Source organism: Malaclemys terrapin, chromosome 11, assembly GCF_027887155.1.
Source record: "Malaclemys terrapin pileata isolate rMalTer1 chromosome 11, rMalTer1.hap1, whole genome shotgun sequence".
Classification (NCBI taxonomy): domain Eukaryota; kingdom Metazoa; phylum Chordata; order Testudines; family Emydidae; genus Malaclemys; species Malaclemys terrapin.
The window spans coordinates 75496570-75522712 of NC_071515.1; the positions used below are offsets into that span (position 1 = coordinate 75496570).

Sequence of the window (26143 nt, forward strand, 5' to 3'; positions counted from 1 at the left end):
CCATCTCCTCCCCTCCCACCCCCCATTGCAGACCAGCTGGGGGCAGGACCATCTCCTCCCCTCCCACCCCCCCACTGCAGACCAGCTGGGGGCAGGACCATCTCCTCCCCTCCCACCCCCCATTGCAGACCAGCTGGGGGCAGGACCATCTCCTCCCCTCCCACCCCCCCACTGCAGACCAGCTGGGGGCAGGCGCCTCTCCACCCCTCCCACCCCCCATTGCAGACCGGCTGGGGGCAGGCGCCTCTCCTCCCCTCCCACCCCCCATTGCAGACCAGCTGGGGGCAGGACCATCTCCTCCCCTCCCACCCCCCCACTGCAGACCAGCTGGGGGCAGGACCATCTCCTCCCCTCCCACCCCCCATTGCAGACCAGCTGGGGGCAGGCGCATCTTCACCTCTCCCACCCCCATTGCAGACCGGCTGGGGGCAGGCGCATCTCCACCCCCCATTGCAGACCAGCTGGGGGCAGGACCATCTCCTCCCCTCCCACCCCCCATTGCAGACCAGCTGGGGGCAGGACCATCTCCTCCCCTCCCACCCCCCATTGCAGACCGGCTGGGGGCAGGCGCCTCTCCACCCCTCCCACCCCCCATTGCAGACCGGCTGGGGGCAGGCGCCTCTCCTCCCCTCCCACCCCCCATTGCAGATCAGCTGGGGGCAGGCGCATCTCCACCCCCCCATTGCAGACCAGCTGGGAACAGGAGCACCCCCCCATTACAGACCCCCACTCACCCCCATTGCAGACACAGTTGGAGACGGAAGCATCCGACCCAGTTGGGGGGCAGCAGGTAAGTTTGCTTTCACGTCAGGTGATTTTTGCTCTCTCGAAGGTGGTTTTCTCTTCTGGATTTGACTCGGTGTAACTGGCCCGACTATTTAGTGCCCGCTCCCTCCCCCGGTTGTACCTTTGACCTTTCCAGGTAGGGGAGGTGAAGCCGCCGAGTTCTGCCCCGTTGTAAGTGGTGCTGCGGTTTTAAATGGGGGGTGGGAGAGAGAGGCACCACACCTACACACTTTTCAACAAGCTGCAGTGGGCGATCTTCCCTGCGTGGGAGCAAGGGCGCCCATTCCACCTTGCTCCTAATGCATTGTCTTATCCGCTTGAATTGACAGACAGGAGGTTTATTACTTAAGTCTGTGCTGGCTGAAGTCTATAGAGCATCCCCGGTCTGGGTGGGAGGACTCCAGGCGTGCATTTTGGAGACATGTCACCTTGCCGACGCGTGTCTGCATATTGACTACGGGTTCCTTCTATGCGTGCACGTTGGAGAAGGGTTCATCCTTCCACGTGCGAATGGCTTCTGCACCTTGGAGAGAGGGATTTCACCTCCCAGGCACATGTGCATGTGACGGTACCTTGCTGGCATGCACGCCGGAGAAGAGTCCCCCCATTGCGTGTGAGAATGCCATGTCGGTATGTAGGTTGCGAAGGGGTTCTCCTTGCAGGCATACTGTCATGTGCGCAAACTTTAGACAGAAGGGCGTTTTTAACCTGTCCCCCCCAAAAATAAAAGGGTCTCGCACTTCGAATATAGCAAAACAAATGAAATGGGGCTCAGCAAACCCTGCCCCATTCTCCTGGGCACCGGGCAGGGCTGTGCAAAGAACTGCAAAAGTCTGTTGCTGCCTCTGAAATAAAGGGGATTTATTGCCATGCGTTCGGTGACACTTGCAAGAGGAAAGGCGATATTGACTACGGATTTGCATTTTCTCCCTTTTCCAAAATTGTGGTCTTGTCCAGGTCACTCAGACGTTGGGCTTTATTGATTGAGCTGGAGATAGTCACTTGCTTTATTGAGTGGAATAAAGAGACTTGATCGGATAGATATATCTTTTCTCTTTTGCTCTGAGAGGGCAACAAATAGGTCCCACCCAGCAGCTGAGACTGCAGTTCTCTCAGGCACTAGGACAAAACCCGCTCAGCACCCCCCCCCCTCTTATTCTGCTGTCTGATCTATTCTTAGCTCCATTTCTCCCCCTTTGAAGCTGGTGGATTCCTGCCCACTCCCGTTGAAGAGAAAATCGTTTTTTAAAAAAGCAAAAGGAGATTATTTTCACATGCGTGTATATTCCCTCTTAAACCAAGGGAAGGTTTTTCAGAGGAGAAATCCTGGCAAAACTCTGGGTGTTTTTTTTTTTGTTTGTTTGTTTTTTTTGTTTGTTTTTTTGAAATCTTATTAACCAGAAAATAAAATGCATTGCTCTGAAATTGTATTTCTCAGAGCTTTATCCTTAAATGACCTTGTGCTTTTTAACAGTTCTTAAGAGGTTTGCAAAGCCTTCATCACAAGATATAAATTGCTCACCAGAAAAATCAGTGCTTGCATTCATGTTAAGTGTGCCTAAGATAATATTTTATCTCAATTTATCTCATAACTCCTCACTTACAGGATCATTCATACACATCCCAACTGAGTTATGCACCTATCAATCTATAGCTTTCTCCAAGCAAATAGCAGCTCCTTAAGTTACATGTTTCCCGAGAGGGAATGATTTTTTAAATTATATTTATCTTCCTATATTTTCTGTTATTTTGCGTAGAACTAGAGAAAGGCAGCTTCCAGTTTTCTATTATTTCGAATTGATTCTCCATTATTCTTGAATGAGTCCCTAATTTTGTGTGTTTTAATACACGTCAAGGATGGTATCAGTTTGTAATACCTGAGCCCCGTACTCTGAATGGAAAATTCTCTCTTCAGAAACAGCCATTGGTGTGATGAAATCTAACTATTATTGAAAGTGGTATCATCTGATCCTTTTAAAATGTCTCAAACACAGCCCCTTTTGTGCTAAAGAAAAGGCAGAGCTCTGGCATTTTAAAATAGTTCCCTCAACAAGCCCAATATCAGTCATTCAGTTGCTGCAGGGAACATTCAGCATTATTTTGAGTTTTGCCCAACAAAAAATAAACGGACAGATCTTTCCCAATCCAGCATAGATCATTTTCATTTTTAACCAGCGTTGGTGTGCCTGGTAGATCCTGTGTGTTGAATAAAGTGCACAGATTGGTTTCTCTAGTCATTCCATTAGATGTGAGCACAAAGATTGAAAACATCATTAACAATTATCTCTGCATATTTTTCCCCAGGAAGAGGTTACTTGGTAGGAGAGGTAGTACTAGCCAGTAGTAATAATTCTCAGTCATATGTACTAATTAAAGAAGTAAGTCAGCTAACAGCTCAGTGCCTCAGTTTCCCCATCTGTAAAATAAGAATAACAATTCTTTTCCTGGTAGGTATGGTAAAAATTAACCCTTTAATAATAAAAGCACTTATAGTATAGCACCTTTCATCTGAAGATCATAAACTATAATATGAAGAAGTGTATATATTCCCACTTTACATATAGGGAAACTGAGGTACAGTGTTTGCAACTATGCCATTGTCATTCAGCAAGTCAGAGACAAACAGGCTTGGAATAGAACTCCAGACTTCTGATTCCTAGTCTATGCTGTACCCATCAGACCATGCTGCCTTCCAGATTCATTAATATTTCTATAGCATTTTGAAGTTCTAAAACGCTGTATTAAAGAGCTGAGTTCAGGCAAAGTATGGATTGCTATGGATGGCACTCTAAGATATTCTTTAATTATCTGCCACATTGCCATGATCTCGAGGCGACATAGAGCCCCATTAATTGCCGGTGGCTGCCGTACATCTCCTAAATAGACTATAGCGGACAGATCTTTAATTAATCCCAGGGAGGAACACTCATCTATGTTTGCAAACTCGGTCTTCAGCTTCCAAAGTAAAAAGAAGAACAGGAGTACTTGTGGCACCTTAGAGACTAACAAATTTATTAGAGCATAAGCTTTCGTGGACTACAGCCCACTTCTTCGGATGCATATAGAATGGAACATATTATATGGGCTGTAGTCCACGAAAGCTTATGCTCTAATAAATTTGTTAGTCTCTAAGGTGCCACAAGTACTCCTGTTCTTCTTTTTGCGGATACAGACTAACACGGCTGTTACTCTGAAGCTTCCAAAGTGTCTGCTTGACTACCAAGCCACAAGCCATTAAGTAAAATCTACACACCGCTTACATGTTAGTTTTATCAGAGTGAAGAAATATCAAATGCCTTCACTCTCCCATCAAGAAAAGTTACTTACTTTTTACTGAGATTTGCAATAGTTCTTAATCTAATGTTAGAAATGCCATAGTTTAAATGTTTTAAGAATTTACAGCAGTGTTTTGTGAGCATTTGCCTTAACTGTGCCCTGCAGGGACCAGTTCTGTGGGGTAGGGGAGAGCTCCACTCCTTGTTCTCCCTTAGGAGACTGCCATTTCTGATAGAAATCTACCCACTAAGACCTGGACCAAACCCACCAATGTCTGTTCATGTTGCCACCACAGGTAATGACTCGGGTCACTACCAGTCTGTGTCGTGTTTGAACCAGTGCATTAAAGTATGTCTTCACAGCAGAGATAACTCAGGCTCTCACCCAGGTGCCTCTAATCTGACTACCGTTCACACACAAAAACCTCTCATCTGGGTTTAGAGGTGCTTTAAACCCAGCTAGCTGGTACAGTTAGGCGATATGGGTTTGAGCCTGGGTTCTGCTTTAACCCAGGCTGGTAACACATCCACTTTGCAGTGCTGCTAATCCTCCGGTGCCTTCCCACAGTTCTCACTGGGCCATAGTTTCTTCCGCTCTACAAACACCTTCCTTCTGTACCAGAAGTCACCTTCTAGTTTGGGTACACCAGTTTGGCATTTAAACCCCACATTGTATTTAGGCTGCTGTATTTCTACACCACTTCCACAGTATTTGAATGGTCTTTGGGAAGGAGATAGGGGAATGGACCAGGGAGGATGCAGTGGAGGAACCAGCGTGATCTCCTTTGCAACGTACCATGCTGCCAAGATGCCTTCCACCAGGTCTCGTGCCTTGCATCTGCCTCCTGTTGCCAAAATGAAGGTTGCATTAAAGCCAACAGCTGGTCATCATTCACAGTAAACTCCATACCTCCTCATGCGTTGCAACAGAGGCGGAGGACCGGAAGTTGTTTACATTAGTGAGCTGGTAGGCTAAGAACACTTCCACACAGGTCCATCCTTCCTGGGCCAAAGTTCTGTCACAATACACTGTGAAAGAATTCAGAGAACTGAGTGCAGCGCTAAGAGCCAGGGGATAGCCCCCCAGAAGTCCTAGCCTACCTCCTCAGGTGGATGAGTGCTGCACCAGCATGGATGCAGTCACACAGGTGTGGGACATTTTAAGCTTTTGCAGTAGGGCCTCTCTACCCAGGCTAATTTAACCCAGGTACGCCGACCTGGTGATAGTCACTCAAGTTGACTGCAGTGAAGATGTACCCTTAGAAGTGATATGCTCTGTGTCTTATTGCAGATCCCCTGAGCCATCCAGTTCCTACCTTTAGAGGTTCTCTCTAAATATCCTAGATTATATTTATTGTGTGACGTGTAAGCAGTCCTGGATCATTCCCTGTGGACGCATCCAGTTCTGTCAGTTTACCCCATGTGGCTGTTCAGTAACTCTTTGTGGGCCAAATCCTGATGTTCCTACTCAGTGTTTACTCAGGCAGAACTCTGAATTGAAGTCAGTGAGCGTATTGGCCTTTTTCAAATAATCCACTTCTACATTTGGTTTTAGACAGCGGTCTCCAATGGACCACACAGCAGTGACCTTTTGCTTTATAATTGAACAAGGAACGTCTTCTTCCTCCATGTACCTTTCCCCCACATGGGTTCTCCCACACCTTGCCTTGTTAAGATAAGGACTTGTAAGTCTCCCTTCATTCCAATAACCACATTCCAGTCCTTCCCCCGTTCCAAAGTTTTCTAAGTGGCTACAGATTGTGACTCATCCTCTGGTTGGGTTAGCAGAAGCCATCATCAAAGTCCATGTTGCATTATGGGTCAGCGAACCCTGGGTACAACAACTAGCCATCAGCAGTTCTTTCTCTTATGTATATGTGCGTGCACATGTACACCATTTAGAGGTGGTTTAGCCTTAAAGGTGGGGTGGCTGGGGGAAAAAACAGCTGTTTCCAAATTCTGCTTCCATATAATCCAGCAAATAGCATTGCCATTGGGCTGGCAAATGAAATCCTTTCAAATGAGCAGTCAGTGTCTGCTGGGTTAAACATGCAGGACTCTGAGCCCACTGACTGAAGGAGGAAAATGGGGAAGTGTGTGGGTGTAGGGGAATGGGTGGAATTGGGGCGAGGAGAGGAAAACGTGTCTTCACTTCGTTTCCAGAAGAAATGTAAGCCCAGGTATTAGGTTGAGATTTTCAAGCCATCTAGCACATCTTCTATTAAAATTATTTGTATTACCATAGCCTCTAGGAGCTCTAGTCATAGACCAGAACCCTATTGTGCTAAACATTGTACTGTGAGATGTGAGTCTAAATCTCTTAGATTGCTTTGAAAATCTCAAAGTATTTTTCCCCCGAGAAGTTACTCTAATATCAAAACCTCAGGTCTCTTCAAAAGCTCATGTACATGTGTCACTCATTGAAACTTCTGGCACAAGATAATACATGGTAGAAAACCAGTCTCATTCCTGTGGATATACTTGGAAGCTTTGCATTCTTTGTCTGAAAATGTTTCTTTCTCCTCTCCTACCAAATCTGGACAAAACAACCTTGAGGCTGGGGTTGGAATACACTCCAGTACATACTATCGATGTCCTAAACAGAGGTAAATAAGCGGTGTTCTGGGATTCTCCATAAGGGAAAGTTTTATGCAAGGGAATTTAACAAGGCATTTTGTTCGGCTTTTTTAAAAAACAGCTTTTCTTATACAGTGTCTGCCAGGGTTCAATAAGGCTGCTGTGCATTTGGGAAAATTATGGAATATTGGAGAAAAAAAGAACTAATTCATAAAACAGATATTCGGTAAAGCACCCTCAGTGGAATGACTTAGACAAATCCTTTGAAAATGTCATCCAGAAACAACTGAGTGATACTTTGGAAAACTCCTTTTTAAAACGTTTTGGCTGGAATGTATTCTGTAGAATGTTACTAGCAAAGAGTTAAGTCTGTCACAAAAAGGAGGCACAAAAGAGGCCCAGTTTAGTGGCCTGAGTATAGGGCTGAGAGCCAGGAGTCCTGCGCTCTAATCCTAGCACCTTTACTGATTCACTCTGTGGCCTTGAACAAATCACCTGAGTGTCGTCATCTGCAAAGTGGGGCTAATAACAAGTATCTCTCAGCGGTGTTGGGTGTCTCAATTAAAGAATACCTGTAAAGTGTTCTGTGATTGTCAGCTATCTTACTGCATTTTCCCCTCTGTTCTGCTCCTTGAACTGATATGTTAAACCACTAAGCTCTTTGAAATTCTGCTACAAGATCAACCTCTCCTGTGATGCCTGCTGGGCGTGGCCAATTAGCAATGGCCCGACAGAGGGTCAGTGGGATTGCTTATCACTTTGTTTTGAAAAAAATATTAAGTTTAAATGATTTGGAACCATCAAGGTATACACAGAGAGGAAGGATGGCCCAGTGGTTAGAACACTAGCCTGTGACTTTAAAGACCTGTGTTCAATTCTCTGCTCCACTACAGAATTCCCATGTGACCTTCCACAAGTCACTTATGGCTTGTGTAAATGAATGTGTAATTCACCATAAACTTGACTGTAAGTCCATGTTGCACTTGCCTATTGGGCACTCAGCAGGAGTGCTGGAACAATTTTTATAGTGGGGGTGCTGAGAGACATTGAACCAAACTGTAAACCCTGTATATACTGGAAACTACTTCAAGCGAGGAGGTGCAGAAGCACCCCTAGTTAGGGTTGCAGGCGTCCAGTTTTCGACCAGAACATCCAGTTGAAAATGGGTCCTGGTGGCTCCAGCCATTAACAGTCCGGTCGGCGGCGCAGCAAGGCTAGGGCAGGCTCCCCGCCTGCCCTGGCTTTGCGCAGCTCCCAGGAAGCAGCTGGCATGTCCAGCCCCGAGGCGCAGGGGCGATCAGGGAAGTGCTGCTCCAACACCTGCTCCGCAGTTCCCATTGGCCGGAAACCCCGCTTTACCTTTAAAGGGTTAAAAAAAGCCCATAGGTAAAAAGAAGGGAGTGGGCACCTGACCAAAAGAGCCAATGGGAGGGCTAGAACTTTTTAAAATTGGGGTGGGGGGGGACTTTCCCTTTGTTGTTGTTGCTCTCCGGATAGAGGAGACGCAGAGCAGGAACGGGGCTAAACTATGCTGTAGGAAGCTTTAGGCCAGATATGAAAAACCATCAGACCATACCTAGAGACTACTTATTTGAAGTCCCCAAATATGTAAGTAGATCAGGGAATGTCTAGGAAGACGCAATTAGGTTTCTCTCTTTTTTCTTATTGGTTGTGGACTCCTCTGTGCTAACCCCCAAATGCCTTTGTTTTGCTTGTAACCTTTAAGCTGAACCTCAAAAGAGCTATCTTGATCCTTAATTTTTGTAATTGTTTATTTTTTTCAGACCTAGCAAAAAGCCTAAGTTCCAGATGTATTTTCTTTCTTTTTGTTTTTAATAAAATTTACATTTTTAAAGAACAGGATTGGGGTTGTTTGTGCGTATGTTGTTTAATTAGCTGGTGGCAACAGCTGATTTTTCTTTTTTCCACAGCTCTTCCCTGGAAGGGAGGAGAGGGGGAAGAAAGGGCTTGAGGGTACCCCACAGGAAGGAATTCCCAAGTGCTCCTTCCTGGGTTCTCAAAAGAGGTGGTTTTTTTTTTTTTTTTTTTTTGCAGTTGTGTGGTGGTAGGATCTACCCATCCAAGGTCAGAGAGAAGCTGTAGCCTTGGAAGTTTAATACCAGCCTGGAGTGGTCAGTATTAATTTTTAAAATCCTTGTGGGCCCCCACCTTCTGCACTCAAAGTGCCAGAGTATGGAATCAGCCTTGACATTGGGGGTGGGGCAAGGGTGTTCAGTTGTGTGCAATTAGAAAGTTGGCAACCTTTCCCCTAGCTCCAGCACCTGTGGCACTGCACTACGTGTCTGTGTGGACCCTGCTGCTGTGCACTAAATGATCCTAGCCTGCTTTGAAAGGGGAGTAGGTCAAGACACGCTAGGGGACATTTTAGTGTGCAGCAGCCAGTGTTGCATAAGTACTGATGAAAAGGACTTAAGTATAAGTGCCAAGTACGCATTGCAGAAGTCCTTATAAGTACAGGTGTGCTGGGAAAATCGTGCTTATGTATTTATAAGTAAAAGTACAAGCAGAAGCACAAGTACTGTCCACTCCCGTATTCCCTGCAATTGTCTGGTCAATGTATGGACAACTACCTAAATAATGGGAACACATAGTGGAGGAGAAAGAAGAAGAGTAACAATGAAATGTTATTCATGTACATGGACAATGGATTGACAATGAAAAAATATCTTACAAATGTAAATACATTTATTTACACACACACACACACACACGCCAACTCGAATGTGGAACAGTTGCGAGGGATGTGATTGTTTCAGAAACCTATTTTGAAAAAGCACTTGCAGAAGAAAAAAAGTTGCTTGTATTTTAAATACCTTTTAAAGTGTACTTAATACAAGCACGAAGGACATAGTATTTAAAATTCTTAAGTACAAGTATGTAGTGTGCTTCCAAACAGGTAAGTGTGTACTTAGGTGCATGGGAACACTGGCGGCGGCAGCAGGGTCCACTTAGACACTTGAGTGTGGCAGGCTAGTGCAAGGTATATTTACACCCCAGCTTGCTGTGAACTAAGTATTCGTTTAGACAAGCCCTAAATCGCTCTGTGCCTCAGTTCCCCATCTGTCAAATGGTGATCCTAGCACTTCCCTACCACATAGGGATGTTGTGAGGATGAATCCAGTAAAAATTGTGATACTAGGTGATACAGATTATGATACAGATACTATGGTAAACAGGGGCCAGATAAATACCTTCAATAAATAAACAGACCTAGAGCTGGCATATGTAAACACCGGAACTTATTACTGTTACCGTCTTCCTTCTTATTGTTTTGCGTGTTCGTTTGTTGCATCTTATTTGAAATTAGACTGTAAATTATTCAGGGCAGAGAGCTTATCTTGCTCTATGTTTATACAGCATCTAGGAAGGTAGGTTCCTGATTCTGCTTGGGACCTCGGCGTGCTACAAATAAGTAAGAAGGGTTAGTCCAAGAGTGCTGGAAGCACTTAATATACTGGATGTATTTATCTGTCTTACGTTTTCTGCGACTATAAACATAACTAAGTACAAAACTGATGCTAGTTAGTGCCCACTGCTCACACTGTCGTCTCACCTCAGCTCTGTTATGAACAATCCCCAAAAGGCTATGGCCAGAACAGAACCCTGTTTTTAATGTACTCGGGATTAAAGGATTTTCTTAGCTTTCTGAGAGGCTTTTTCTCAGACTCTGTTTTCGTGAGCAGAATAATATCTTGTATTTTAATGGAAGTAGGATCAAGTCTTTCCATTGATTTTAAAATGGTGCAGGAGCAAACCTTGAGACTCTTGTGTGACAGAGTCTAATGCTGTCATGACAGCCCTGATCAGCAGAGCTTGCTACTGTGGAGCCCTCCCGGGGTTCTTCCATCTGTGTTCACACAGAGATTAATAACAAATTGCTTAGCTAATAAACTGCTGCATGCTAGCTGTGAAGCCCTGACCATTGTCCTCTTCCTTACCACCTGTTGTGGATGATTAGATTAATGCCTGCTCTTGTGCTCCTATGTGGAATGCAGTCTACACTGAAACGTGTATGGAAATTATCATGTTCCACCTATACTTTGAGACTTCTGCGGGGTGGAGTTCTCACTGGGGTGATTGACAGGGGTCAGTGCAGGAAATTGCCTCTTGAAGCAGGGCTGCCAAAGCTCGCCAGCACCAAGTGCCACCTTTGCAGAAGTGTGAGGGCTGCACCCACTGCGTAGCCTTTAAAAAGAATGAGATGCACGTTACTGTGCTATCTCCTTGTGTCTGTCTTACGGATCCTTTTTTTGAATGGATAGAAACTGCTCGTTGTTCGAGTTCACTAGTGCTGAGTACAAAATCCCAAGGCATTCCCAGAGAGCAGTAGCAAGCGTGGGCTCCAATCCGTTGGATTCACCCGGGCACCATAACTGCCCCAACATCTCTGAGTTGACAGCTGAACCAGAGGGTGGACTGTACTCTGGGCACCCTGTTCCTAAAGTGTTGCTTTTATTGATGTGAGAGAGGGTGCCATTGCTTCCCAGGCAGGCTGAGCATGACGGCAGGCAAAACACCGGCCAGATGAGTGGTGGGGAGACAGCTGATTTGTTTATGGTGTGGGGTGATCATAGATTCTTTTTTTTTTTTTTTTTTAGGTCAGAACGGACGCCCGTGATCATCTAGACTGACCTCCTGTATAACACAGGACTTCCTGAACTAATTCCTGTTGGAACTAGAGCAGATCTCTTAGAAGAACTTCCAATCTTGATATAAAATTTTCCTGAGATGGAGAATGTAGCACAGCCTTTGGTAAGCTTTTCCAGTAGTTAATTACCCTCACTGTTAAAAACTTGTATCTTATTTCTAGTTAGAATTTGTCTAGCTCCAACTTCCACAACTGGATCTTATCATAACTTTTGTCTAGTAGATTGCCGAGCTCTCTCTTATCAAATTTCTGTTCCCCATGTAGGGACTTACAGACCACGATTAAATCACCTTTAATCTTCCCTTTGATAAGCTAAATAGACTTCAGGAGCCCAATCTATCACTATAATACATGTTTTCCAATCCTTGAATCTTTATTGTGGCTCACCCTCTCTAATATATCAGCATCCTTCTTGAAGTGCAGATGCCAGAACCGGATACAGTATCCCAGCAGCAGTCACACCAGTGCCAAAAACAGAAGTAGAATAACCTCCCTACTCCACATTCCCTCGTTGATACATTCAAGGACAACATGAGCCCTTTCGGTCACAGGGTCACACTGGGAGCTCAGGTTCAGCCGGTTATCCACCATGACCCCACATCTTTTTTCATCGTAACAGCTGAGGGCGCTGCATTGGTTTTTGCCTTCAATTTTTGTGTGCGCTTAACCTAGGTCACAGCTGAATAAACTTAAGAAACAAACCAACCCTTCCCCCCCAAAAAACCGGTCTGTGGTTTTAGGGCTGTTTTTAACTTTTACTGGCAAGTTTTGTGTGGGTTGCTGTTCAAGGGTTAGGAGACTTTCTGTCTCCTCTTTGAGGCAGTGTGGGCTGAACTCAGGCTGAGAACCTGGAACTCCCAGATTCTAATCCCAGCTCAGTTTCTTTCTGTCTGTCCAGTTTTTTGGGGGGTTGCCCATCATTGTGGTGTCTGAGTGGCGCCAGGCCACTGTTCTGCAGTTTTCCCCATCCCAGATGGGCATTAGGGTTAATCAGCTGCTCTATGTGCAGTGTCTTTCAGGTGCAGAGCATGATGTAAGCTTTAAGTATTATGACTGGACTTTGCAGGAGAACCTTAGAAGAGTGTATTTATGTGTCCCAGGCAAGTCTCTGAAGAATAGCATCACTTGCGTGAATTTACTCCCAAACCATTTGTCCCCTCAGCGTCTCAAAATGTAAACAAGTTCCTGTGGACATGGACAGCTGCCAAAGTTAGTATGTCAAGAGCTCAGAGTAGCAGCCGTGTTAGTCTGTATCCGCAAAAAGAAGAACAGGAGTACTTGTGGCACCTTAGAGACTAACAAATTTATTAGAGCATAAGCTTTCGTGGACTACAGCTGTCTCTTTGAAATCAGTGGGTGGTTTGAGCTGGAGGGGAAGAGTATTTCTTTATTCTTGGATAGTGCTTTGTTCTTTTATATTGATTAGGGTATGAAGTGTTAACACCTACTTAACTAACTTCCCAAGCACACTACTATAGTATGTAAATGAGACATTCCACAATGCAGAGAAGCAGTAATGTCCCCAGGAAGGAATCACTCTTTTTTTCTAGATGCTTTGTATTTTTAAACTCTCCCCCCCCCTCCCCTGTTTGTTTGTTTGTTTTGAACCCTCCACAGGCACTTTCACAGGGCGCAGAAGTGGGCAGGAGAATTGCTATATGTTTTTTCTTTGCCTCTATTTAGGATTGGGTGGTGCTATTATCCCAAACTACCTAAAAGCAAACTTCACCCACAAGACACCACACTAGATTGGGATGTTAGATTGGGGTACCACTCAGAAAAGACTGAGCACTTCTTCAAAATATTGTCCCTATTCTTTCTTGCCTGCTTTAATAAGGAGTGAAATGATTTAAATTAACATTGTTAACTATAGTACTAAGGTGTAAGAGTCAACACCTCCTTGAGATGACATAGGGTATTTCAACATCTCTTGGAGCTCCCATTTCAGGCTGTCTGTAGACTCAGGCATAGAACATTGCATTGGTTTCACTCCACTGACAATTTGAAGGTTCTGTTTGCAGCTGTAACGGCTGGAGACTTGTGCCAAGATTTGCAAAAGCCCTGATGATTTTTGGGTGCCTAACGTGACGCATCTTTAAGTGCCCTGCTGAGCCTAATTATTGGAATGTCTCTTTACATACTTCCTGGTGGCTAATGAAAGTTTATTTTCTATATGTAAAACTTCATTAATCTTTTGATTTTCAACGTTTCAAGCCACTCAGAGGCAGCTTAACACAGTCTTTCCTCAGGTATTCAGTTAATACAAGTAAAGTTTTACTATAAAGCTCTGTGTGTGCATGTCCATGTGCATATGCATGTAGGATAGCTCAGTGGTTTGAGAATTGGCCTGCTAAACCCAGCATTGTGAGCTCAATCCTTGAGGGGGGCCATTTAGGGAACTGGGGTAAAGATCTGTCTGGGGATTGGTCCTGCTTTGAGCAGGGGTTTGCACTAGATTACCTCCTGAGGTCCCTTCCAACCCTGATATTCTAGGTGAATGAGAGAGAAGCATAAATAAAACTTTAGATCATATATTACAAATTTTAAAATAACCCAACCCCCTCTCCCCAACCCAAATCCCCAAAACATGTGCCTTGTATTTGTGGGAGGGGTGTTTTAGACCATATAATTGAGTCTAAAAATGTTCAACTTTTTCCCAGCATTTGTTTAAATAAAACAATTTCTCCACATTTAATGGGCTGTAAATTATGATGATGTCTTTAAATTCCTGTTGAAGGACTCTTCATCCATTAGGCGGGATTTTAATTCTCAGTCATGAAGAGTCTTCTAATCATTTAAATGTTCAACCTAGATCTGCATTGCTATATTTAGATCTCCGCCAAAGTATCTATGCCAGTGCTATCTCACAATCAGTCTCTTCATTTCCTAGATTCGGTCTAGTCTGAGAATTGCATGGGTCCTGTAGAGGGTAAAAGGTTGATGGGTCAAAGTACAGACATTGAGATATGAGGGTATGATGTTCATATAATGGCTATGTTTGGGTGTGCAGTATAATGAGTGTGGATATGAGGAGGAGGATTGATTGACCCTCATTCGTTGAGATTTAATGTTCAGGGATTTTATGATTCCAGTTCATATGATCCAATGGAGAAAGTCTCTTGGTCCCTTTCTCGTAGTCGAAGAACGATGTCACTCCAGCTCACGCCTCCTGGTACTGTCGGTGGCCGATGATGTGTCGATGTAGATGTCCCTGGACCATCAGATGGTGTCTGAGACCATGAGGCACCGCATGAGCTTACTAAACTGCTCAAGTTAGTTAAGACCAAAGCAGACTGAAGAACTTCAAAAAGCTCTCACAAAACTAAGTGATTGGGCAACATAATGGCAAATGAAATTTAATGTGGATAAATGTAAAGTAATGCACATTGGAAAAAGTAACCCCAACTATACATACAATATGATGGGGGCTAATTTAGCTACAACTAATCAGGAAAGAGATCTTGGAGTCATCGTGGATAGTTCTCTGAAGACGTCCATGCAGTGTGCAGCGGCAGTCAAAAAGGCAAACAGGATGTTAGGAATCATTAAAAAAGGGATAGAGAATAAGACTGAGAATATCTTATTGCCCTTATATAAATCTATGGTACACCCACATCTTGAATATTGCATACAGATGTGGTCTCCGCATCTCAAAAAAGATATACTGGCATTAGAAAAGGTTCAGAGAAGGGCAACTAAAATGATTAGGGGTTTGGAATGGGTCCCATATGAGGAGAGATTAAAGAGGCTAGGACTCTTCAGCTTGGAAAAGAGGAGACTAAGGGGGGATATGATAGAGGTATATAAAATCATGAGTGGTGTGGAGAAAGTGAATAAGGAAAAGTTATTTACTTGTTCCCATAATATAAGAACTAGGGGCCACCAAATGAAATTAATGGGCAGCAGGTTTAAAACCAATAAAAGGAAGTTCTTCACACAGCGCACAGTCAACCTGTGGAACACCTTGCCTGAGGAGGTTGTGAAGGTTAGGACTATAACAGGGTTTAAAAGAGAACTAGATAAAATCATGGAGGTTAATTCCATTAATGGCTATTAGCCACGATGGGTAAGGAATGGTGTCCCTAGCCTCTGTTTGTCAGAGGGTGGAGATGGATGGCAGGAGAGAGATCACTTGATCATTACCTGTTAGGTTCACTCCCTCTGGGACACCTGGCATTGGCCACTGTCGGTAGACAGGATACTGGGCTGGATGGACCTTTGGTCTGACCCAGTACGGCCGTTCTTATGTTTTTATCCACCAGGATGCAGTTTACACTGCTTGCATGTTGAGGGCCTATTCCCGTGTCCTTTACTCAGGCAAAACTCCCATCAAAGTGAATGGCATTTTTTAATATTAATAGTACAGTAACTTGATTAATAGGCCCTGAGTTTTTGATGTGGATTGGTACTAAAAAAATTTCTACACAACCAAAATACTTCATCGTAATTTTTTATTTTTCATGGTGTCGTCTTGATCCCCCCCCCCACCCACACACACACAAAAAACTCCCATTTAAAAAGAATCCTTGCGGTTTATTACTAATAGAAATGCAGATTATTAAATTGCAGGGTTTTTTTAAAATCAGGTTGACTTTTCACCGTGTATCACATGATTCAATTACTATTTGCATTAACCGCATCTTGCATAATAAATCTACGGTTTGTCTAGATTAAGGAAATTTGCACCATAGTTTCACTGCTGCAATTATCCAGTCAAGATCCTAAATTAGTCAGTTTCGTGTATGTTTATTGCCAGTTTCACCTTTTTGTTCTACTGCCAATGCTGTTGTTTGGTTTTGCTGGCATTGCAGAGGAATGTTAAAATCTCCCAACAAATCATGCTTATTTAGTCCATTCCTATTAAACACCCACCTCCATCCTGGTGGCTTTTGTTTACATGTGGAACATACATTTAAGCCTGGTCCATATTAGAAAACTTGTGTTGGTGTAACTAAATCCATTTTAAAATCAATAAATGTAGATTCACGTAAGTCAGTTTAAATCGCGCTTAAACCAGTTTTGCTTAATGTGGTAAGTTAGCTGGAAGTGCCTCTTTAAAAATCCGCAGGAACTTGCTCTTCTACATAGAGTTAAATGTGACGCTCTATTGATTATTTATTTGTCCTCCTTCTCGCTCTCCTTTTAGGTTGGAAATGGAGGATGTCTGTTGGATGCTCTGACTAGGATGCTTTCGCAAGCCAGAGCATCCCTGCTACTCACTGCCTGATGGATGGCTCAGAAGTGCAGGAGCTGATAGATTTTAAACACCTCCTCAGAGATGCCCGATGAGACGCTTCAGAACAGCAGCGGGATGGAGGAAGCAGTGCAGAGGGAGAACAAGGCTGGACCACGCAGCCCGCACCGAGGCTCCCTGCGGAGAGCTGTGGCTACGGCAGTGACCTTTGATGGAGAAGCCACTATGGACAGAAGGAAAAAGAAAAAGAAAGAGTCCCGTCCAGAGTCTATTATAGTTTATCGGTCGGAGAATGAAAATAAGGTGGAGGAGGAGCAGGCGGAGGAGGAAGGAAGGGAGAGAAGTTCAGAAGAAGGCTCCAAGTTCTTGGGAAATTCCGTGGCAGATGGTACGTATCCCCAGAAGCTGCAACGGGCATCCAGATTCCATTAGCCGTTGAGCCACTGATCAGTAAAATATATTGATCCATGTGTAAACAGGGGCACGGACTCTTGCCTGTGTGTGTGTGTGTGTGTGTGTGTGTGTGTGTGTCTCTCTCTCTCTCTCTCTCTCTCTCTCTCTCTTTTTTTTTTTTTTTTTTTTAAGATATGGGGAAGGATAAAACTTCTGGAAGTGTATCCTCCTCTCTTGTGGATGAATGCTCTGAACCCCCGCAGGGCATCCTTGGGACTTGAGGGCGCAAGCCCTTTTTCAGATGTAGCCTTCATTAGGGTAGATGCTGCGAGTTCTTTTTTGGGCTTCCGTACCGTTGCTTTTTTGGAAAATTCAGCATTTTCAATTTACAAAGCGAGGGGTTTTTTTTTATGGAGGCAGGATGGTGGGGGAGCACAGGAGGAGAATCCTGGACCGTCTTTCCAGCTCCGCTACTGACTTTTGATGTGACCTTGGGCAAGACACTTCAACTGCTATTCCTCAGTTTTCCCTGTCTCGTAATAGCGGAGAGGGGGTTTGTGAAGCTTCAGACATGAATGTTTGAAAGTGCTTTGAAATCCCAGATAAAAGGGACCAGGGGTTATTTTTTGGTCTGTTTTCTTAGCCACTTATTTGTTTGAATATGCTCCCCATTGGTCCCCCTCTTTTTAAATCTTTTTTTTTTTTATGTAGCTGCTAATTTAGGGCCTGATCCAGAGAGATGTTGAGCACCCTCTGCTCCCATTGACTTTGGGATCAGACTCTCTTCCCTACTTAGAAAGAACTGCATGTAAAGCAAATGGATGGGAAATTGGGCTCCAGGTTGATCAATTCTAGAGGCTCTTTCTGGGATCGTGCCATAGGGGGAGGGCACTGGCTGCAGCCTCCTGTTGGTACAGTCTCAGCATAGCTTCCTCTTTGGAAAGGGACTCCTTGTCACGGTCACCAGTGAACACTTTCAGAGCTGCTTTCGCCCAGAAGGGTGGCTGGAGATCTCTGCACGGGGGCGAGTCCTCACCAGGTCTTCCAGCCCTACTCATCTATTCGGACTCATAGCTGATACGGGAGAAGAGTGGTGTGTGTGTGTGGGGGGGGTGTTGGGGGACAGGGGTTAGTAAATAAGGAAAATTGCTGTTCATGTATATTCCATCCCTTTCCCTGTGCGGAATGCACTACTTGTATTCACAGCCCAGTTAGATCGCTGCATCTCCAACCTACTGTCCTGCTGTGTTTTCAAGCCTCAAAAGGGTTGCAGACAGTGGACGCTCCTGTTTTTAAAGTATGTCCCATCGTCCCTTCATTGATGTCCTAACTGAATTGCTACTTTCCCCAGGGAATATCCATATCCTGTTTTAGGCTTGCAAACTCGTCTATTCCCACCTCTGCCCATGCCTTCCTCTGACTTGAGCCAACCACTCCTCCTCTGCCCAGTGTCCCACTCAGGCAGTAGCTCTGTTTGGGCTGGTCAAGCCAGCTCATGACCCCTGTATTCTTCCAGGACTGGCCTGGGGATGGGACTTTTTCTGTCCCTCACTGTGGAACTCCATCTCAGAAACGGTCTGCCAGACACCCATGTTGGCTGCCTTTAGATTATGCTGCAGGTCCCAGGGACTTCTGTTGTCTCTTTCTTGCCCATATTTGACCCCTTCCTTTGTTTTTTGTTATTTCTGTACAACTTCCTGCCCCTTTCTTCCCCTGCCTTTCACCAGTGTGGACTGGATCCGTTGTGGTGGTGACTGGTTTGCCTGGGTCTGTCTGTGTGCCACGTTGTTTGATATTGGGCCATATTTGGGCTGATTGAGTTTCCCTTTAGTTCTTTTAAAATGTCTCTCATATTTTTATGGCCCTTGGAAGGAAGCATTTGCAATAGGGGCCTTACAGAGCAATGAAATAAATATTTTTAACCGGGACTCCCTTCTCTGTGGCCTCTACAATCCCAGCTCTCCAGCAAGGACAGATTGCTCCCACCTGCCTTTTCATAGGTCCAGAGAATGTAACCACCACCCCTATTCTTCGCCACTGGTTTCCCGTTCGCTTCGTGGGCTATGTCGGATTCGCCAGACTTGTTTTAAAAACTCTCTGTGGACTTGCTGCAGCCTAAGTAACGGACCTAGGGCCAAATTCAGAGTTGATGTGTAAGGGCGTATAACTGGGACCCCTGTAACCACTGTGTAAGGCAGGGGTGGGCAAACTACGGCCCGCAGGACAGATCCGGCCTGTGAGCTCCCGCTGGGCAGCACAATCTGGGGATTGCCCTGCTCCGGCGTGCCAGCTGGGCTGCAGGTTCGGGGGCCGCACCATGTGGCTCCCGGAAGCTGCAGCATTGCCCCGCTTCGGCTCCTATGTGCTCCAATGGCCCCCTCTGGCACTCCAATGGGAACTGCAGGGGCGGTGCCTGTGGATGGGACAGCGTACAGAGCCATCTGACCGCGCCTCCATGTAGGAGCCGGAGAAGGGACCATGCTGCTTCCGGGAGCCGCTTGAGGTAAGCACCATTCGGAGCCTGCACCCCTGAGCCTCTCTCCATGCCCCAACCACCTGCCCCAGCCCTGATTCCCCTCCTGCCTTCCAAACCCCTCAATCCCAGCCCAGAGCACCCTCCTGCACCCCAAACATCTCATCCCCAGCCCCACCCCAGATCCCGCACCCCCAGCTGGAGCCTGCACCCCTGCCCCAGCCCGGAGCCCCCTCCCACACTCTGAACTACTCATTTCTAGCCCCACCCTGGAGCCCTCACCCCCACTCCAATTTTGTGAGCATTCATGGCCTGCCATACAATTTCAATTCCAAGATGTGGCCTTTGGGCCAAAATGTTTACCCACCCATGCTGTAAGGGGCTCTGAGTTGGTGTAACTTAGAAGGCGGAAGAATGGGGGCTGCTTTAACTTCGTCTTATACCCTTTAGTTAGTTCCTTTTCTTGCTACACTGTATCCCTTGTCATGCAAATTATACCAGCTTAGACTTTCCCTCCCCCCACCTCTGAATTTGGCCCACTGAGTATATGGTAGTTGGTGTAGCACACATGTTGAGGGGACCAGAAGAGAGAGTACGTTGCACCATTTTAGAGTCCCCTCTGAATCTGGCCCATTGTCTCTTTCCTCTACCATCTCCCCTCTCTTCCTTTAGCAGCTGCCTCCAGTTTTTCCTTTTACACAGCCTCGCCAATACAGCGCCTTCTCCACTCCTGCCATCTCAACCTGCGTCCCTGGATAGCTCCACATTTTCTTCCATTTTCCTGTGTGATCTCCTGCCTGCATCTCTTAGTGTCCCTTGCCCTGCCTTTTTATTATTATAATTTACCATTATTTGAACTCTTAACTGTATTGTCTAATGTCTTTGGGAATTTTCATGAAACGTGCTTCAAAAAAATAGTTCTGTTAATGGTGATGAAATTTATCTCTCATTTGAAGGTGGCTGGAGCATGCCCTTAGACAGCCGATATGTTACTTTAACTGGAACTATCACCAGGGGGAAGAAGAAGGGCCAGATGGTGGACATCCATGTTACGCTAACAGACAAAGAACTACAGGAGCTGGCTAAGTCAAAGGAGCCTCCAAAAGATGAGACACCAGAAGGGAAGAAGACTTGCGACGTTGGATTGGACAGGGGCCCCCATATCCTGCTCTGGAGCATCATCTGCCTTCCTGTCATCTTTGTAGTGTCCTTTGTGGTTTCCTTTTACTACGGAACCATCACTTGGTACAACATCTTCTTGGTGTACAATGAAGAGAGGACCTTCTGGCACAAGATCACCTTCTGCCCCTTACTCATTATCTTCTATCCTGTCATAATCATGGTCATGTCTTTCTTCCTAGGCTTATATACAGCGGTTACCCAAATTGCGTGGTCCTTCGGTGGCTGGTGGCACGCTGTGAGAGATATGGAGAAGGGATTCTGTGGCTGGTTGTGTAGCAAGCTGGGCCTAGAAGACTGTTCCCCATACAGCATTGTTGAGCTGCTAGATTCTGACAATATCTCAGGTAGTCTGTCTGGCAAAAGCTCTGCACAAGGCGTTGAGACTTCAACAGTCTGAGGCTTTGTCCTGCCTGACTCTGACTTTCTTGATCACGTGTATTATGAATGGTGCACCAGACAAAGAACTACACTGACTTTTTTATCTTTGAGCACACATGTAGAGAATGAAAATTTGGGAGTTGGGGGGGAGGAGAGGAGATTAAATGTGCACAGAGCACCAAAATGCCGGATGGGAGTCTGGCATTTGTTATCAGGTGAACATGCATGGTTATTTCATAGGGCAGCTTAGCTGATCTGTTTAATATTTGGTTTTAGCAAATCACAACTGTGTGTAATTGTGAGAAGATCCAGGTGTGTGGGGTGAAGGATGGAAGCTGTATAGGTATGTTGGGATGAGCGGCAAAAGCCCCACACTTCTGCAAAAGGCAGTTCTAGTTTTAGCGTGGAAAGGATGGACCATATAGTGAATATAGACCTAGCTAAAGAAGTCTGTTCTCTGGACAGTCCCTGTACCCAACACCTGCTGAAATCAGGAGATCTGTGCTCATGTGGTGCTAGAGGCTAGATTGCAAAGTGCATGGTGTTACTAAAGTTGTCTTAGAAACGGGTATGTTGGGAAAGGTGTTTCACTAGTTCACACCAGTGCAACAAACCTTGCAGGTAGTCTGGCTGCTGCAGTGAAGAATGTATAATGGCTTGAAAGGGAACCTCGATACTGAATATCTGGTTTGGTGTGCAAGCAAAAACTCAGGTTGTGCCAAAAGGTTCCTCCTTTCTTAATCCTAATTATATAGCAGCATAAGAAAGAAGCATCTCCACTGAACAAGAACCAGGAGTTTGTACTTGTGAATGCAGTTTGTGTTTGTGTGGAGCAGTAGCACATGTATTTAGAGCGGCACGGATGATGTGTGCAGGGGGAAAGTCTTTCTACATGGATATGAGGCAACAGAATGGCCTATCTTGCTGTCCTGATAGGGCAGTGAATCTGCCCCTTGGGAATGGGAGATCCTGAGCCTGCATCATTTAGCGTTAATGCAAAATGCATTAGTCTCTCCGGCTGGAAATCCCACCCCCATTTCTTGACTCCATGTCTCCATACAGTTAATTATACTGAGCGGTGATGGACTTCAACCTTCATTTTAAGTCTGTTCCCTTCCCCCCCTTTCTTCCTCTGCATCTCCTCCTAGAGGAACATTTTTAAGACATTTAAAGCCAGGAATCAGAAAGGAACTTCTGTGCCAATCTTGACTGTCCAGTTTTGGACTGGGAAGGTGGGTAGTAGTTGAATTACAGGTGTCCAAAAGATAGTTGTAGTTTATAAGTAGCCTGCGCACATATACCTATACAGCCGTGGCTTTCAACCTTTTTTCACTTCCAGACCTAAAAAATGTTGAATGGAGGTGCAGACCCCTTGGAAATCTTAGGCATAGTCTGCGGACACCCAGGGGTCCGTGGGCCACAGGTTGAAAACCACTGCTCAACAGCAAAGTTGGTGCCAGTGAAAGGTCTGGAGCCTGAACCCTCTACTTCCGCATCCCCAGGGTACAGACGTTAAAGGGAGCAACGGATCAATCTTTTCCTTCCTTGCATCACTCCCAGCCTGGAAGGGCCCACCAGTCACATGCATGGAGATAAGTGATTCATAGTGTGCAATCTATTCAAACAATGTGGCCTTCATGGGTGTATCTGTATGCACTTTTCTCCCCTACCAGAGGGCTTATCTGCTTTAGTCTTGGGGTTGCTGAAAGCTTGTTTCTCACACAGTGGGTTTAGCTGGGACACTGACCTTCCCAGCATGGGGACTTGGCTTGTTTAAAACTGTGTGTGTATGCGTGACCTCTTTCTTCTGCAGCTCACGGCTAGGCACTGGCGACAGGCCGGATAGGATGCAAAGCAGCCTGCTTTAGGTACAGCTGTATTTCCACATCTGTGCTTGCTCCAGCTTCACTCTTCCGAATCTGGTGCCCGGAGAAGTAAACAAACGACAGCACCTTGGCTGGCGAAACCGCAAAACCAAATGTGTGCCAAAGAGATAGTGAACAAAATCCCTGGAGCAAAGAGATTAAAGCCAGCCACAAGCAGAGCCTCTTGGCTTCCGTGAATAGCATCATATGTTAAAGAGAATCTCCTTGTCTCTTTTCACATCAGACGAATCTCAGTAGAATTTTACTCCACCTGACACTGATCCCTTTTTCCAGTTAGAGGGGAACGGGGCATTGGTCAAGCCCCTGCTTATGTCTGTAGTTGTTGTGACAAGGAGTGGGATCCCGACTTGGAATTGTGTCTTGCAGGGTCATGGGAAATGAAGAGAATGCAGTTGGCTCCTTGGACTTTCTGTACAAAAATCTAAACGGCTGGGCACGCTTTTGTGCCCAACACCTGGGAAGCCCCTAAACATTTGGGAGATTTCTGAATTTGTAGTGCCAGTGTCTTTTAAACCACGGTGGAATATTCAGCTCTGAAACGAATGCTCCTTAACTTGGAGAGAGTAGGAGTGGTTATGGTAGGGAAGGCAGAAACTCTGGACCAAAGACATTTGAACCAACTCTGGACTGATGCACAAATTGTCCCAATCTGTTATTCTTTGGCTTTATCCCTTCTGCCAAGGATCTCAAAGCACCGTGAGAACGTCTGTGAATCCTGGCATTGCCACTGCCAGGTGGGGGTGCTATGCCTATTTTATAGGTAGGGAACTGTGGTACGTAGGAGGTGAGCGACTTGCTAGAGATCACCCAGCACCTCACTGGTCTAGCCATGAATGGAACACGTGAGTCCTGACTCCTAGTCTCCTCTAACAGATATGGTCCATTTGCAATTGTCTGATACCCCAGTCTCACTTTTATTAGCAGTTTCTTAAAGACAGAGGGTCCTCTCTGGTAGGAAACAAACCTTTGAGACAATAGGCAATACCTTGCTCTCAGAAAAAATCACAAATCTATGCAGCATTGGGGCCAATTCAAGCAAAGGTAATGCCTCCCCCAAAGCTATTCTCCTGGAGTCGTTCTCCTAGGGGCCTGACCTGACGCTTTTTCCTGTCTTCTGACGTCAGTAATAAGAAGTGCGAGAGGTAAGTGGCTGAGCCTTGGCCGTCTGTTTCAATTGGCCCAGGGCCACTGATCCATTCTGAAATACCCCACTCAGGAACAGCCGGTGCGCAGAAGTCTGGAAGAGCTTAAGTTGTACAAAGCTGGGAGAGGGTTAGTCATGTGAACTCTCCCTTATGGGACACTGCCAGCCTCCTATCCTCACAAGATGCACCAGGCTGATTCAGAAGACTGTTTTGTTTACTTTGGGTCTGCTGCATATAGTTCGCAGTCGGGGCTGGGGGTGGGAAGGCAGGCAGGCATCATTGCAGGTGGAGAGGGAAGAGCAGAGCAGTTCAGTCAAGTCAAACAGTGAATGCTCAGAGCTGAGTCAACAGCATAAAGGGCCCTTTAGCTCCCAGAGGGCTTGGATGGTAAATACTAGACACAACACAGCTTTGTACAGTGTCCGTTCTCTGCTCTTGGATTCACCGTGAAGATTGCAAGCAACCTGCTGGAGAGGAACGGCCGAAATCAAATGTGTGCCTCTTACTGCCACGTAAACCCAAAAGAGGGTCAGATGAACTGTCCTCCTCATACATACATTACAGTTAGGCTGTTGGACATGCTGTGACGCCCCTTTAATGGATTATATATGAAATCTGTTTTCTACTTGGATACAAATACCAGGTCTGTGCCTAGTCCTGTTGTCCTCAGTGGGCTGGTCCACCACTGACTTCACTGGGAGCTGGTTTGGACCCTCGGAGACTTCTGGTGCTATTTGTAGTAGCTTTAGGACCTTTCTAAAACCAAAACACTAGACTATTTTTTCCTCCCACCTACTTGCCTAATGCTGCAAAGTATTTATAAGCTTAAGAACCTGATGTGATTGCTTGCTTCATTCCTCCCCTCGCTGTTTAAAAGCTCATGAATATTTTTGCTTATGGGCCATTGCCAAACTGCAGGGATCCCCAGGAATCAGTCCCACTGGCTGAATGTGTCTCCGGCTGCCCCTGTTTGGATGTAGGCTTTAATGTAATGGAACGGTCTCTGTTGATTTTTGACTGTGCTTTCCCCGTCCCATCCTGGCTGGCCTGGTGGAGAGTAAAGATGCATCTGGCTTTGGGAGAGTGACACGCTCACCTTCTTGCTTGGCTTTGTATTTAAAAAAAAAATAATAATCATACAATGCTGTTGTTTTCCGTGCTGATGAACGATTATAAATTGTCTCTGTCTAGAGTCCAAAATTAATGTTGTGTCTGAAATTATTAACGTCTCTTTGCATTGATCCATTCCTGTATGGAACCAAGACAGTCTTCGGGCACTGACTTCCCCTCAGCGTTTACTTTTTATTACACAAAAATGATCACTCTTTGATTTGATTTTCCTTGCTGGTTATCCACTGGGCTCAGAGCCAGCTAAGTGCACCTCTCTCCAGTGCTGAAGCTTTCACATTCATGCTGTAGCCTGCAGGGAGGTGGTGTAAAGCTATTGTTTCAATGACTCAAAGATGAATGGCAAAGCACAAAGAAAGCGTGTGCCCTTTACCGCTCCTTTGTGGTGTCTAAAGACTGTGTGGGAGTGGGTGATTCCTCCATTTTGGAGATACCAACTCTTGACTTAGTTCTCTTTGCTGGAGGAAGTGGCAGGAGCCATCGGGTTAAACCTGAGTGGTTTTACTTGAGGAGAGAGGCAATAAGAAGGCACCGATCCTGGGCTACATCTAAGCTGCAAGGGCAAAGTGACTTTATGCTCCCTCATCTTGTGTCCAGTTACTGACCAACATTGGAGTAGCCTCATGGTTGCTCCAACTTACGCCCTTCTGTCAATGGCCATGCCACGGAGTGTCTGGGCATAGAAATGCCCCAACCAGGCCTCCTTTCCCACAGACACGCCGCTAAGCCTGGGTTGGGTATGTAGGAGCTGATATTCTATTCTATCTCCTAGAACTGGAAGGGACCTTGAAAGGTCATTGAGTCCAGCCCCCTGCTTTCGCTAGCAGGACCAAGTACTGATTTTGCCCCAGATCCTGAAGTGGCCCCTTCAAGGATTGAACTCATAACCCTGAGTTTAGCAGGCCAATGCTCAAACCACTGAGCTATCCCTCCCTCCCTGATATGGGAGCCTTACACCTGCTGCAGATTTTCCCACTATGGGGGAGTCCTCCATTGGCCTATAAAACCAGCATTATCATTGCTTTGTGTGCCAGGGTGGTGCCTGTGGTCTTCGCCA

At 45.7% G+C, this 26143-nt stretch overlaps 1 protein-coding gene across 2 annotated transcripts; it reads left to right on the top strand.

Moving 5' to 3' along the window:
* Window positions 1-489: 489 nt before the first annotated feature.
* TMEM169 (transmembrane protein 169) lies at window positions 490-25162 on the top strand. Of its 2 annotated transcripts, XM_054043266.1 has the most exons (5): window positions 490-790; window positions 8694-8770; window positions 11258-11411; window positions 16454-16889; window positions 20324-25162. In XM_054043266.1, exons 4-5 carry the CDS (start codon window positions 16586-16588, stop codon window positions 20944-20946), a joined length of 927 nt encoding a protein of 308 aa, XP_053899241.1. In that variant the 5' UTR covers window positions 490-790; window positions 8694-8770; window positions 11258-11411; window positions 16454-16585; the 3' UTR covers window positions 20947-25162. The 2 variants fall into 2 exon arrangements, with proteins under 2 accessions (XP_053899241.1, XP_053899243.1); XM_054043268.1 differs by lacking the exon at window positions 8694-8770.
* The last annotated feature ends 981 nt before the right edge of the window (window positions 25163-26143 follow it).

Excerpts from the sequence above, each read along its gene's own strand:
- TMEM169 (XM_054043266.1), top strand. The coding sequence starts at position 16,586 with ATGCCCGATGAGACGCTTCAGAACAGCAGCGGGATGGAGGAAGCAGTG. Across the intron at positions 16,890-20,323 it reads GGGAAATTCCGTGGCAGATG|GTGGCTGGAGCATGCCCTTA; the intron begins GTACGTATCCCC and ends TCTCATTTGAAG.